The sequence below is a fragment of the Peromyscus leucopus genome, chromosome 14 (genome assembly GCF_004664715.2).
Source record: "Peromyscus leucopus breed LL Stock chromosome 14, UCI_PerLeu_2.1, whole genome shotgun sequence".
NCBI classification, from domain to species: Eukaryota; Metazoa; Chordata; class Mammalia; order Rodentia; family Cricetidae; genus Peromyscus; species Peromyscus leucopus.
Genome location: NC_051075.1, coordinates 52,035,450 through 52,049,916, shown reverse-complemented (window position 1 = coordinate 52,049,916; position 14,467 = coordinate 52,035,450). Strand labels below are relative to the sequence as shown.

Below are 14,467 nucleotides of genomic sequence, written 5' to 3'. Positions count from 1 at the left end.
TTCTCTTCCTCTGTCTGCATCTAAACACGCACCCATGAAACACACACACCTATCTCTTCATCCTCCCTCTGTGTCAGCTAATCATTAAAAGTCAGCTGCAGCTGGGCCCTCGGGTCTAGGCCTGTAATCACAGCTGTTCGGGAGGGTGTGGCAGGAGGATTGTGAGTTCAAAGCCAGCGCGGGCTGCTGGAGTGAGTTCAAGGCCAGCTTACTTGCCTTAGTGAGACCCCCTCTCAAAATTCAAAAAAAGGAGGTGGGGTGGGTTGGGAGTACTTATTTAATGGTACAGCATTCGCCTAGCATGTCCAAGGCCCTATGTTCAATCCCTAATACAGGAGCAAGGGGGTAATTTTCAAATAAAACTGCCCTGAGCATTGGCAAGCAATTTAAATGGCCTATTGAGAGGCCCGTGGAGATGATCAGTATGGCCACTGTGGTTCAAGCATCACTTCCCTTACGGTTTACACGTGAAAAAGCAGAAATTAGGGTGGTGAGCCCCTTTTTTACCTGGGGACTCCAGGAGGAACTAAGTGTGAACTTCTGAGAAATTTATGAGGGACAAGAAAGCTCAGTCCTAGCGCAGGGCGCCGATGCTGAGCCAGCCAAGGCTCCCGAGTCCCTGCTGGCCAGTGCAGCCTCTCCAGGCACAGCCCTCTAGTACCTCCCTGGAAATCCTGCTATTGGCCTGTAGTGGTTCCTCACTGAGACGGTGCAGAAGCCTCCTTTAATTGCACTGGTCAGGGGTTGTTACGGAGCAGGCATGGAGAAATGGGGTTTGGGGTTTAGTTTTTTGTTTTTTTGTTTTTTTTGCCTAAGACTAAAGGGAGCATGCGGAGATGAGGGAGGCGAGTCACACCAGCTCCCTCTGACCTCAGTTTTGGCTTTAATCCAGATCCAGACCAAGACGGTGGCCCAGTGTGTGGAGTTCTACTACACCTACAAGAAACAGGTGAAAATCGGCCGCAACGGGACGCTCACCTTCGGCGACGTGGATACAAGTGATGAGAAGTCAGCCCAGGAAGAGGTTGAAGTGGACGTTAAGGTGAGGCCTTTCCCAGCCTCTGCCGCCTCATACTGGGTAGCACCTGGGGCCAGTACCTAGCTGGGAGCTTGAGGCCAGACTCTCCTGGAGTTTCTAGAGGGTAGACAGAGGAGAACAGCGTCCCTGACAGCCCTCAGGAGCTGGCAGCCCAGGCCCTGAGCCCTTGAGTTCTCCCCTATCACCTGCTGGGATCATGCTGATGGTGCTCTAGCCCTTCTTACAGCACCTTTATGGGTCTGCTTTCTCCAGCCTTATCACATGCTCTAGTGCTAATTCTGTCATGTCCCATACTACTTTTATTATTCATTTTTTGGGGGCAGGGTCAACTCATTTTTATTTCTCAAAAGGGAAGCTTTATGTTGCATCATAAATAGATAACCAGTATTGTTTCCTATAAATAGAAGGTACTGGGAAAAATAAGTACGCATGAAGACCACTGTTACTAAACGCCAGCTACATGCTGTAATTGCCTGCCAGGACACTGAGACACACACAGATCACCAGGTCTGGGGAAGCAGAAGAGGCACATTAACACCAACCCGACCTCGTCCTTGAAAGATGCTGGGATTCCATTCTGTGCCATGGGTCTCCCGATACTGTCTCTAAGTTACAAGTCCGTACTTGGTGCCATGCTACTTTGAGACCAGGGAGTAGTTTGGCCCCCATATTGAAAAATGGGAAGCAGAGATCCAGATAGTTAATGTCACAGATAGTTTAAACTGGAGCTCAGAGCTCCTGCCTGGCATACCCTGAGGTCAACTCTGCCCAAAGGGTGTCCAGAAGATTCTGGGCATCTATCCAGGAGACCAGGTGGTTTGTGGGTCCTGGCGTGCTCCCTCCCTAACCCTGGCTCTCTCTCACCCAGAGGGCACCCAGGGTCAAGTCTACCCTGTTTCTGGGCCAACTGGCCATGGGAGGGGCTGCGACTTAAGACAGAGTTCCAGTACAAGAGGCTACCCTGGGCCAAGATAGGGTGGCAGGGCCAACCCAGCAGGTGCTCCGGGGCCTTGGCTGGATTCAGAGTCTGCACTCTGGAATGACCCAGCTCATTTTCGTCCCCCGGTAGACTTCTCAGAAGGTCCCCAGGGTGCCTCCTCCCAGAAGAGAGTCCCCAAGTGAAGAGAGACTGGAGCCCAAGAGGGAAGTGAAAGAGCCCAGGACAGAGGGGAAGGAGGAGGAGGTGACAGAAACCCAGGAGAAGGGAGAGCAGGAAGAGGGCCGTGAGCGCAGCCGGAGGGCCGCTGCCGTCAAGGCGACGCAGACACTACAGGCCAACGAGGCGGTAAGTGACCTCGACCTCCACCACTCTCCGGGCACAGGCCGGGAAGGCGGAGCTAGGCCTGGGGTGGGGGTGGGGGTACAGAGCAAGACCATTGTGGTTCCCGGGGGTATAGCTCGGTGGACTGAGAACTTGATGTTTTCATTTGGGCCTCAGCCCTGTGTGGTAAGGGCTGTTATGAATCTCATTTTACAGGTAAGGGAACTGAGGTGGAAGGTAATGCAGCTTGACTACAATTTATGTACATGTGTGTGTGTGTGTGTGTGTGTGTGTGTGTGTGTCTGTCGTGTGTCTGTCTTCTGTGTCTGATATTCAGAGGAGAAAGGCCTTGTGGAAACCCAGTAGATGTATGCAGCATGAGGGAAGCATTCACGAGCTGTAGTTCAGTCATGGTTCACCCTCGAGCATGCGCTTGACAAGAATGTCTGAAATGGAGCTGAGACGATGAGAATACCAATAATGGCCCTCTGTGTTCCCCGCTGAGGGTTTCGTGTCCATTATCTGGCTAATTCCCCGTAATAACCACAGGGCATGCTAACTCCCACTCAGCAGATGCCATTTGCCTGGCCCGAAGGCCACACTCCAAGTCTTGGTCCCCTTCACAGGCGAAGCCAGGCATCTCACCGTGGCTCCCGTCAGGGGAGCTCTCCTCGGAAGTGGGGGAGATGGAATGCATGTCTCCACTTAGGCCCGCAGAGCACCTGTTGGCCAAACACAGCTGCTTGCTCCCTCTCCGTGCGGCTGCTCTCCTGTGGGGGGCCGTGCGGTGGCCCTGCCGCCTGGTTCCGCTGTCCTTGTGAACACTTTGAGGGTGACTCAAGGCACATTCATCACTTCCGATGGCTGTCTGGGGTTCCTGGCCTGGGGCCAGAGCAGTGACCTCCTTGGGGTACACACCATGGGTCTCGACACCTCTTCTTTTCTCCTTCTGTTTCTCCCTACACCGGGAGCTTTCTGGAGACAGGGCTCCTCTCTGAGGACCGGCCTCCCTCCCACCTGGCCTGTCACGTGGGGAACACATTTCTTTCTGGCATGGAGACATGCGTGATTTGGCGAAATGTCAGAAAGCGTGAACACAGAGCCGGAAGTATTCGGGCCTCTAGCTGCCGAGGTGTGGCACAGCATTGCTGTTCCAGCCACTCCGGGATAGAGCCAGAGCCGGCCCAAGCCTCAGTGGCCTCCTGGACATACGAGGTGACCATTTGGCAGGACTGTAGGAGTGCTTGGGGCCCCCTGGTCGCTGAGAGGCCAGACTTCTGAATCTACACTTCCCTCTAAAACACACCCCCCCTCTGTCGATTGTCTCCAGGCCAATGACGTCCTCATTCTCCGGAGCCACGAACCCAACGCCCCGGGGCCTGCAGGTGCTCAGACCTCCGAGAAGCCGAGGGAAGGACCCGGGAAGTCACGCAGGGCACTGCCTTTCACGGAGAAGAAGAAAAAACCCGAGGCTTTTAATAAAACCCAAAACCAGGAGAACACTTTCCCTTGTAAAAAATGCGGCAGGTAAGATGCCCGGGCCTGGTCTGTCTCCACGGGGACCTAGTAGAGTGCTGGGGCAGGGACCTGGATGCAAGTTGGGGTGTAGGTGCTGCTGGGAATGGGCACTGTGGGTCTGTTTTTTTTTTGATTGGCTCGGTGGGTGGGTTTCCAGGGTAGTGACATCACGGGGCAGGAATGGTTTGAAGTGGGGTGTGTATGTATGTGTCTGTGTCTGTGTGTGTACATGTGTGTGTGTCTGTGTGTGTGTGTGTGTGTCTGTGTGTGTGTACCATCCCTAGTGGGAGGGGTGAGGGTAGGTGCTAGGTGGATGGCTGGAGTTTGATGGGGAGCATTGAGGGGAGGGTGCCGCGCCCCAGCCCCGGGGTGCCTCTCCCTCACCCGAGCCCCTCCCGCTCGCTGCAGGGTGTTCTACAAGGTGAAGAGCCGCAGCGCTCACATGAAGAGTCACGCCGAGCAGGAGAAGAAGGCGGCGGCCCTGAGGCTGAAGGAGAAGGAGGCTGCAGCCGCCGCCAACGCCAACAACGCCGCGCACCAGCAGGCGCTGAGGGAGGAGAGCGGCGAGGGCGAGAAGGGCTGAGAGCCCGCTGGACCCTCTCCCTGGGCTCCCCCTGCACCCTGTCCCCCCGGGAACCTCCGGAGGGAGCCAGGAGAGGGTCCCGCGGACTTTGCCAAACCAATCCGATGATGAAAACGAAACAGGCGCTTTTATCGACGCAGGCCGGGGACAGTGTTAAGGGCTTGCAGGATCCAGTCCTGCCAGGATCTGGTCCGGCGGGAGCTGAGCCGCTGGCCGGGAGCCCTGAGAGGCCGGGCCCCTTGCAAGGGGGAAGAGGGCTCTGGCGCTGCTCTCCGATCTCTGCTGTTGCCAGGCTTTGCGCATCTCTGCCTCTTCCGCCCCGGGTCCCGAGTAAGCCACCGTGGCAAGCCAAGCACAAGCTCACCCCATGGCAGATTATTTCTCCTTCCCCAGAGGACCTGGAAGGCTGTGCAGACCTTGTCCCAGGCCCCACACACAGAGGGACTCCTTAGAGAATGGTGGCCTTAACACCTTGGGGTGTCCCTCTACAACTGCGTCCAGGCTGGGGCCGCGCCAGTGACCTGGCTTGAGGTCACCGCCTCCCTAGGAGGTATCTCGGAGGACAGATACAACCTCGTTGCTGCTTGTGAACAGCCCGTCTGGGGCTGGAAAAGTCTTCTCAAACATTTGAGGAAGGGCCCCCCCGCCCCCCGCCCCCCCGCTCTTCACGTCCCCGCTCTCGGCCTGCTGCGGGGAAGGGGAAGGGGAAGGGAACTGTACAGAGAGGCCAGAAGATGCAGAGCCAGGCCCGAGGGATCTTTCCGAGAAGCCCTAATGACGCTTCCTGCTGCCTTCCATTTTACACCTTTGGGTCCTGGAGGCCGCTGAGGGAGCCTCAAGCCGGTCCCGGAAAGGCCTGGCCTGCTCCTCGGTGCCAGCTCCCTTCCTGCTTGTCCTGTTCTCGGGTAGCTGCGGCCTAAGCCCACTGCACCCCCCACTCAGTGTTGATATTCACAGCCTAACCCCCCACCCCCACCCCCACCCCGGTCCTGCATGCTGAAGATTTCTGGATCCTTCCCTGGGAGGGGATGTCTCCTAACTAGATTAGACAGGAGCCTTCATTCTTTGCCTCGTGGCATTTGGGAACTATTTATTTATTCTTAATATTTAATTTTTAACATCCTCAGGGACCAGGGGCCTCTTGCTTTCCAGAGGTCCAAGTGCATTTAATCCCAAAATAAAGGCACCTTCTTGGCATCCCCACCCCCCACCCCCCATCCCAAGGCCCTAGGGTCCCTTACCCCGTGGCTCTTGCCGGTAGGAACGGTGGTGGTACTGAAGGGGCTGGGAAGGTGGAGAATGTTGTCCCGGTCGCGGGAAACGAGCCGATGTGGGTGAGATCAAAGGCAGTTCTCGGGCCTGCCTTCTGTGTACTTTCAAAACGCTTGAGGGAGTTGGCAGGCCGCCAGAATTCGAGTTCTGTTTATCAGCCTGGATTCTGGCTGGAAGAAACCGTATTTGGCATGAAATTACTGAAGGGCCGGAATGTTCTGGAGGCCCCTTGGCTTGCCAGTTCTTATAGGGGGCCTACGTGATTTTTCTGACATCATTAGTCAACTTGAGCTGTGCAGAAGAAAGTCTAAGTGGATGTGTGTCTGAGAGGTCAACATGTTAGCCAAGAACTTGAAAAGGACTCGTGCACTGTTCTGTAGGGAATAGCCTTCAGCCCTGTTGGAAACTGGGAAGAGACGTGGAGTTTTGTTTTAAGCTGTTCACTATTGGGTAATTTTTACATTCATTTATGCGTTAGTATGGTCCTATGAGAGCTGCCTTTGAATGTAACAAAAATGTCCCCCTAGATAGCTGGGGGGTTACTTAAACCCTCAGCTTCCCCGTTCGTTTCTTTCAGAGGCGTCTACAAACTCAGAGTCTCGAGATTGCAAAAGTCTGGTACCCCCTAGAAGCAAGAGAGCAACAAATGACTTCCTTCTAAATCACGTGCATAATGAGTGCCTTCATAGCTTAGCCCCAAAGTGCTGCTTATGGTTCCCAAGGTTTTTGTTTTTTTTTCCTGTTTAAACCATATTTGGCTCAGGCCCTTTGGACATGTGATATCAGACATCTTCAGCCACGTGAGACTCTTCTGCTCAGTGGTACCACCTAGTCCTTGGAAATCCTAAAAAAAAAAAAAAAAAAAAAAAAAGCAATTCTACTTTTCTCAATTCACAGAGACCAGACCAGATGAATATAGCCAGGGGAAAAAAAAAAAATCGAGATGCTACCTTTCAGTAGTGATCTCATCAGAAGAGCCCATGCTCCAGGACGCAGTGTGAGCATCGCGCTGTTTCCAGGGCAGATGCCCTTGTGGCAGGTAGCCACCGAGGCTGGCGCAGGCACATCCTTACTGGTGCTTTCTCATATGAACACGCTGGGCTTGGTTTGTTTTCGTTGTTCTTTTCTTCCTCCTCGGAGCTTTCTGCTTTAAGAATAAGTAACAACTTCAGCTTTACGGTAGCCTCCCCATACCATCTCACCTTACCTGCCTGCAGCCTCCACCTGCATTCCGAGAAGGGCATGGAACTGACAATAGTGCCTGTGTTCTGGACCATTTCTGAGGTCTCTTACCCATCTAAGGAGACAGTGCCGTTACCGCTGTCCTCCACGCCTTCAGCAGTCCCCTCACGGCTAAGGTACATACCCGCCCTCCCACCACCCCACCTCCAGCCCTGGCACAGAGGCCCTGTGCTGCTGATGTCTAAAGGGATTGCCTATATTTAACTGCCTCAGTGACCTAACCTCTTTCTTCTCCTGTGCCAGATGTTAAAGATGAAGGAGGAATATACAACACATATTCAAGCCTCAGCTGTTTAAATGTTTTTTTGTTTTTTTTTTTTTAAATGGGGGCTCACTTTTCTGGGTTGTTATTTATTACTAGACTGGCAAAGCCTAACTCCTTAGGTTTTTACGGGAAGTATGCGTATTTTTATAAAACAGTTGTGTCTAACCCACATTTGACTGTGTTGGTTGCCTCAAAAAAAAAAAAAAAAAAAAAACAATTGCAGCTGTTAGAACTTTTCCTCAATCGTCTCTTAAGTCGAAGGCCTTGTGGGAGAGGACAGAGCACAGGAACAGCCTTGACAGTCTGTAATTATTGTACAAATAGTTTAATAGCATAAAATAAGCGTATTCCTTTTATTTTGAAACAAAATGATCGGACACTGCCTTTCCGTGTTTGCTGCCCGGGGCACTCTTCTCAAAGACTGTTACATATTAAATAGTGTACATATATACATATAAATATTACCTCTTTTGCTGTACAGTTGTGATAGACCAGACTGAAAATTTTATTTTTTGTGTGCTTTTTATAAAAAAAATTAATACACTAAAGAGAATCTTGCTGATGTGATTGTAATGTACCTATGTAACTTATTTACTTTTGAATGTTCTGTATCTTAAGACCTTTTATTAAATAAGGTTTTAAAAAACTCACTGTTGAATGTCATATTCTTCTTCTTTTTTTTTTTTTTTTTGGTTTTCCCGAGACAGGGTTTCTCTGTGTGTAGCTTTGGTGCCTGTTCTGGAACTCACTCTGTAGTCCAGGCTGGCCTCGAACTCACAGAGATCCGCCTGCCTCTGCCTCTGCCTCCTGAGAGCTGGGATTAAAGGAGTGCGCCACCACCCGACATATGCCATATTCTTATAAGGGTGGGGGTTTTTTGTTTTGTTTTTTTTCAACCAGCTGGGATTGACAGGCCTTGTTTTTGTTTGAAGGGAACTTACCTACCTCTCTGAGCATGAAGCATTGTTTTGTTATCCTACATACTCAAAGGCCAAGAAACAAAAATGTTTGCAGTTTGCCTGGCTACAGAGAAGTATAACAGGTTTTTGTTGTTGCTTGTTTTTTAATATATGAAATTTAAACAAGAAAGCATAGGCAGTCTCTCACAGGAACCTATAGATGGCATTCTCTTCTGCTTCCATGGGGAGAAACAGAGCAGCTGCCCAGTGTGACCAGGTAGTACACAGAAGTCAGAGTGCTTGAGTGTGTTCATAGGCAGCACAGAGTGAATGCGTAGACTGGATGAGCAACATGAGACATCCGTCACGGTGGATGCATATCAATAAGGCCAATTTAAAACCACAGCGAAATTAGATTTAAAAAAAAAAAAAAGATGCTTAGCAATATTGTTAAGAAAGAATCTGGGAGATACGGGGGATAAAAAGAAATGCGCCATCACAGAATAGACTCCTCAAACCCCTCGGTACCATAGCAACCTCCAGATCCTCTGGAGTCCGCGCATCTCGCGTCGTCATGGACACGGTTGCCACGGCGACACTGGGGAGCCGACGGGCCCCGCCCTGCACTGCAGCTGCACGGCGGCGGCGGCCGTTGCGGGAGCGCGCTGCTGTGGGCGCTGAGCAGAGCTGTCTCCAACCGGCCTCCAGCCTCCCGCGCCTCCCTGCGGCCTCGGTCCCCGGTGCTCGCCAGCTGCCGCCGCCGCCGGACCTGAGTACCTACCGCCTCTCCCCGCATCTTCCGAGCCCCCGGCCTCGCGCGACCCTTCACCCCCCACCCCCGCGCCTCCCACCGGCCGGCCGGGGAGCGGCGGGAGGAGCTGCCACGCCCCGCGACCGCACCCGGCCGTCTCCAGCCCGGAGCCCACCGCCTTCCATCAGCCTGGCTTCCCTCCTCCACGCGGTGACGCCACGCACAGCTGCAGCCAGCCCCCGCCTGCTCGAACCAAAGAGGTCGACATTCGGGTGGTAGGTGGAGTGACCCGAGGCTCCCCGGGACACTGACTTTGGGATCCGGAAGGGACCAGACAGGACTCTGGTGTCATTTGGTAATGGTGGTTGCTTGAAGCTTGGTCGCCCCTTGGCCTACCCGCGGGAGGGAGGCATGTTGTATTGTCCTAGGTCCTACTGTAGCACTGTGAGCCTCTCCAAGCGGTGTTTGTAGAACTGGCACCCTTGACAGTTGGGCGAAAATGGCTATGACGCTCCTGGAAGACTGGTGCAGGGGGATGGACGTGAACTCTCAGAGAGCTCTGCTGGTCTGGGGGATCCCTGTGAACTGTGATGAGGCTGAAATCGAAGAGACTCTCCAAGCTGCGATGCCCCAGGTGTCCTATCGAGTACTGGGGAGAATGTTCTGGAGGGAAGAAAATGCCAAAGCAGCCTTGTTAGAGCTCACCGGGGCAGTGGACTACTCCCTGATCCCTAGAGAGATGCCAGGCAAAGGAGGACTCTGGAAAGTGATGTTTAAGCCCCCCACTTCCGATGCTGAGTTTTTGGAAAGGCTGCACCTCTTTCTAGCTAGGGAAGGGTGGACCGTGCAAGATGTTGCTCGTGTGCTTGGGTTTCAGAACCCTGCTCCCGCTCCAGGCCCAGAAATGCCAGCAGAGATGCTCAACTATATTTTGGATAATGTTATTCAGCCGCTTGTTGAATCCATATGGTATAAGAAGCTGACGCTGTTCTCTGGGAAGGACATTCCCGGGCCTGGCGAAGAGACCTTTGATTCCTGGCTGGAGCACTCCAGTGACGTCATAGAAGAATGGCAGGTATCTGATATAGAAAAGAGACGGAGGTTGATGGAGAGTTTGAGAGGCCCGGCTGCCGATGTCATTCGCATCCTCAAGACCAACAACCCTGCCATAACCACCGCAGAATGCCTGAAGGCTCTCGAGCAGGTGTTTGGGAGCGTGGAGAGCTCCAGAGACACCCAGGTCCGGTTTCTGAACACTTACCAGAACCCAGGAGAAAAGTTGTCTTCGTACGTCATCCGTCTGGAGCCTCTGCTGCAAAAGGTAGTGGAGAAGGGGGCCATTGATAAAGAAAATGTAAACCAGGCGCGCCTGGAGCAGGTCATCGCCGGGGCAAACCACAGTGGGGCCATCCGGAGGCAATTGTGGCTGACCGGGGCTGCGGAAAGACCCGCACCCAATCTCTTCCAGTTGCTGGTGCAGATTCGAGAGGAGGAAGCCAAAGAGGAGGAGGAGGAGGCCGAGGCGGCCCTCTTACAGCTAGGCCTGGAGGGGCACATCTGAGTCCCTGGGGTGGCTTGGCTGCTTTTGTTACCCCTGTGCAGTCTTACAAGCCTGCCTCTCATAGTAAAGACCTAGCCTCCCGATTTTGTTTTGTTTTGTTTTCTAAGGGATGGGAGAGGGGCGTCGGGCCTGTGTGCTTCGTGTAGCCGTCACAGAACTGTGTGATTGGCTAGAGCGGCAGCAGTAGAGATGGGTCATGCGGCTGTAAGCAAACGCTTGCCGAGAGTCCTCCTGGGGACATCTTTGACAGCTGTGGAAAATGTGAAGCTGTGACACTTTTTGTCAAGATGATTGTGAACTTGAAAGTTCAGATGCCTAGTGCAAGCCTGCCTCACAGGCTGTATGGTACAAACTGTTATATTTGTTACCAATATCGTGGATAGTTTGGCTGTACATTGTCCCTAATTTATATAGATGGAAAGAATGTGAATCTATTTGATATTACTCATCTTGAAAATTCAGATTTCTAATTTCTCGTGGCTCAACATCAGAATCAGTTTACCTGCAAAGTATTCTAAGACTAAAAATGGCCTGTTAGAAAAATGCGCTTTTATGGAGCTGCACAATCGACTTCTCATGGTGTAAGATACAGATATAAACCATAGCGGGAACTGCCATGAACAAGCTACATTTCCCCCACATGAAATATTTGTCATTTAATTATTGGTCATGTTAATGCTAAGTGTCCTAAATTTGAAGTTATCAAATAGATGTACACAAATAAAAATTTGAAAATTCTCATCTTGGTTTTCCTGACATGTATAAAAATTTTCAGTGTAATTCAGCTCTGTACATTTTCCTCTTACAGGGATTTTTGTTCATGTCAAAAAAAAAAAAAATCTAACCCCCTTGCTAGGAGCTTAAATCGCAACATCATCTACACATTCTCTGATGCTTGTTATTCTGTTTCTTTTTCACAGTCCTACTCCGTAGCTGAGGATGGCCTGGATTTCACTCTGTAGCCCAGGCTGGCCTCAAACTTGAGGCAATCCTCCTGCCCTCAGCCTCCACGGTGCCAGGGTTACAGGTATGAGCCACCACACCCAGCTCTTTCTTTTAGAGTCTCACTATGTACCACAGGCTAGTCTTGAACTCGTGGTCTTCCTGCTCTTCCTCCTGGGTGCTGGGATCACAAGCATGTGCTGCCATATCCAGCTTTTGAAATACCTTTTAGTGGGTTCAGTTTTCACATGACTTCTTCATGGCAAGTGATAATGGGTGAAGAGATGAAAATATATTTCTATGGCATTTGAAAAATTTGAAATGGGACTTAGGTTTTCTAGCAACCTTTCTTCATTTTGTGACTTAACACCTTGTTTCAGTGAAGAAATATGGCCGAGTCACACATGTGCAGTCATTTTATACCAGAATAAGAAAAAGGAGAGGCTTAAAACATGTTTACTTGGCTCTCTCTCAAGAGCCTGTGACTGCAGATGCCCAGCCCTGAGCTCCTGCAGAAATCTGGAAGAGCTGTGAAGCATTCTCTCTGGGTTTAAGATTGGAGCTGGTGTGACAATATAAACCACATGACTGTCTGTCCCTGAGGCTCTGCTTTGTGGAGGTGCCCGGGGGTGGGGTGGGGGAGCTAACTTGGGCAGAGAATGGGGTGACAGGGCTGGTGCCATTTGTTAATTGTGAATATTAATTTGTGAATACTAATATTGGTATGTGTTTTTCCAGATTTTTTGCTTTAAGATATTGTGTGTATGTATGTGGCTGTGCATGTCACGGTAAGCGTGTGGAAGTCAGAGGACACCTTGCAGGAATCCATTATCTCCTTCTACCATGTGGGTCCTTCGACCTAAGGTTCTATTTCTTAAACTTTTATGCATGCACACACACATGCACACACACACACACACACACACACACACACACACACACACACTTTGCTATCATGTGCTAACCAACCACATTCCCAACTCCTCCACTTAGATATACATTCTTAAGCACAAATATGGGTCCTGCATATTTCATGTTGTCAGCATCCTTGGTTTCTTAGAGGTGGACAGTTTTTTTGTGTGTGTGGGCACGTACATGTGGAGGGCATAGGACAACTTGTAGGAGTCTGTTCCCTTTCCACCATGTGGGTTCGAGGGATAAGACTCAGGTTGGCAGCCTTGATGGTGAGTGCGTTTACCTGCTCTGCCGTCTCACCAGCCTACATTGTCCTGCCGGACCTCAATTCAATGGTTGCTACATCGTTTTCTTCAGTAGCAAGAACTGAATCTAAGTCTCATGCGCCAGCTGGTCAAGCACTCTACCACGATGCTACAGCCCCATCCAGTTTTTGTTTTTTGTTGTTGTTTTTAAACAAAGTTTCACATTGTATAGAGGAAGCAAGCTGTCCTGCAAATTGCTGTATAGCTGAGGTTGGCTTTGAATTTACAATCTCCTGCCTTGTCCTCTCTGGTGCTGGGATTATAGGCTTGTGCCACTATGCTTAGCCTATACGTTCTTTTTATAGCTGAAGAATTGACCACATCCTATGAAGAGAGGTTTTTTTTTTTTTACTATTTAACTATACATAACAGCCGTGCATATCCACATGTGCACACATCCATGCTTAGTACAATAAAGTACAGTCAGGGTCATAGATGCTGGTCTATGTAGTAAGTTCTGAGACACTCAGGACTACACACGGAGAGTTGTTCAAAACAGTTAGGTGTCTCCTCCCCCACCCTGTTGCTCTCTCTCCCTCTCTCCCCACCCCCTACCTCTATGTCTCTCTCTTCCCTGGTCCTGACACCACAAGTTATACAAAAGCTGAATTGCTTCAAAAAAATCAAACATCATGGGAGTCACTCTATGTTAACTAAAACATAAGAACCAAAGGGCTTTTTTTTTGTTATAAAATAACATGATTTATTACTATTTTAAAACAAGTTTCACAAAATAACATTCAGAAACTCAATATTACTAAATAATTTAACACACAATAAGTTTAGTCATAAAGTCATGCTACAAAAGTCTTGTGTATAAAAGATTATTACCAAGGCATTAACAGATGTTCAACTGTCCTTCAGAATGTACTTGGTTCTAGAAGCCAAAGCTTGGAGAATGATGCTCCTGGCCATTCAGAGCAACCCGGGAGAAGCAGCTGGACGGTGTTGTCTTCTGCTCTTCATTCACCGGCCGTTGACAGGAGTGGTCCCACTGGGCGACAGCGTCACAGTGATCTTCCACGGGGTCTCCCAATGATCGAGAAGCTAAGCTCCTACCCATGTAATGTAGCCAACACCAAAATGAATTTTTAAAATCTAGATATGGGCTGGGTGTAGTGGTGTATGCCTTTAACTCCAGCACTGGCAGAGGCAGGCGGGTCTGAGTTCAAGGGCAGCCTGGACTACAAAGTGAGTTCCAGGACAGCCAGGGAAATGCTGCCTCAAAAAAAAAAAGAAAAAAAGAAAAATCTAAATATGGAAAGAAAATACCCATAGTTTCTATTCTGAATAGGAATGCTATTTTACTCCCTCCCAGAGGGATGACCTTGAACACAGCAACCCAAACAGGAAAAGGCAGGAAACCCTAACTGACCATGCAGACAGACAGCAATTTCAGCTGGGTGGGCAAGGACTGAAGCCTGAGTCTGAACACCTGTGTGCAGGCTAGGTAGTGCTCCACCTCCCCTTTGGAAGTAGTTTCCACCATCAGCCACACTCACAATTTTAAAGTGCAAATCTACTAAAAAAATAGTTTACTCTTTCTACCTCCTTGCTAAATTTGTTAAGAGCATAATTTAGTTGTCTCTCTAATCTGCCCAATATGGGAAATTAATGAGAATCTAATTAAAATTTCTCCACGTGGCTGGGCGGTGGTGGCACATGCCTTTGATCCCAGCATTCTAGAGGCAGAGCCAGGAGGATCTCAGTGAGTTCGAGGCCAGCCTGGTCTACAGAGTGAGACCCAGGACAGGCTCCAAAACTACACAGGGAAACTCTGTCTCAGGAAAAAAAAAAAAAATTCTCCATGTGTCAAATGAACCAATTTGTATCAGGCTGGAAGTCTAGTTTTTCCTTTTAGTTTCCTTTCTTACAACTAATAATGAATAAAAGGCAGGGATAGGTACATAAACA

General features: G+C 50.2%; 2 protein-coding genes across 6 annotated transcripts in view; both read left to right on the top strand.

Moving 5' to 3' along the window:
• Mideas (mitotic deacetylase associated SANT domain protein) overlaps positions 1-7,394 on the top strand; it is a 69,373-nt gene extending 61,979 nt beyond the window's left edge. For 3 of the 5 annotated variants that reach the window (XM_028876910.2, XM_028876920.2, XM_028876928.2), the window contains exons 10-13: positions 893-1,042; positions 2,109-2,324; positions 3,631-3,827; positions 4,227-7,394. In XM_028876910.2, coding sequence (XP_028732743.1) covers positions 893-1,042; positions 2,109-2,324; positions 3,631-3,827; positions 4,227-4,401 — 738 coding nt within the window. In that variant the 3' untranslated portion in view covers positions 4,402-7,394. Of the gene's footprint in view, positions 1-892; positions 1,043-2,108; positions 2,325-3,630; positions 3,832-4,226 lie in introns of those variants that run through there. The other 2 variants (XM_028876903.2, XM_037210707.1) reach the window with 2 other exon arrangements.
• Positions 7,395-8,916: 1,522 nt separating this feature from the next.
• Pnma1 (PNMA family member 1) lies at positions 8,917-11,132 on the top strand. The gene has a single exon (XM_028876954.2). The coding sequence runs from the start codon at positions 9,330-9,332 to the stop codon at positions 10,389-10,391; it is 1,062 nt and encodes a 353-aa protein (XP_028732787.1). The 5' UTR covers positions 8,917-9,329; the 3' UTR covers positions 10,392-11,132.
• Positions 11,133-14,467: the final 3,335 nt, after the last annotated feature.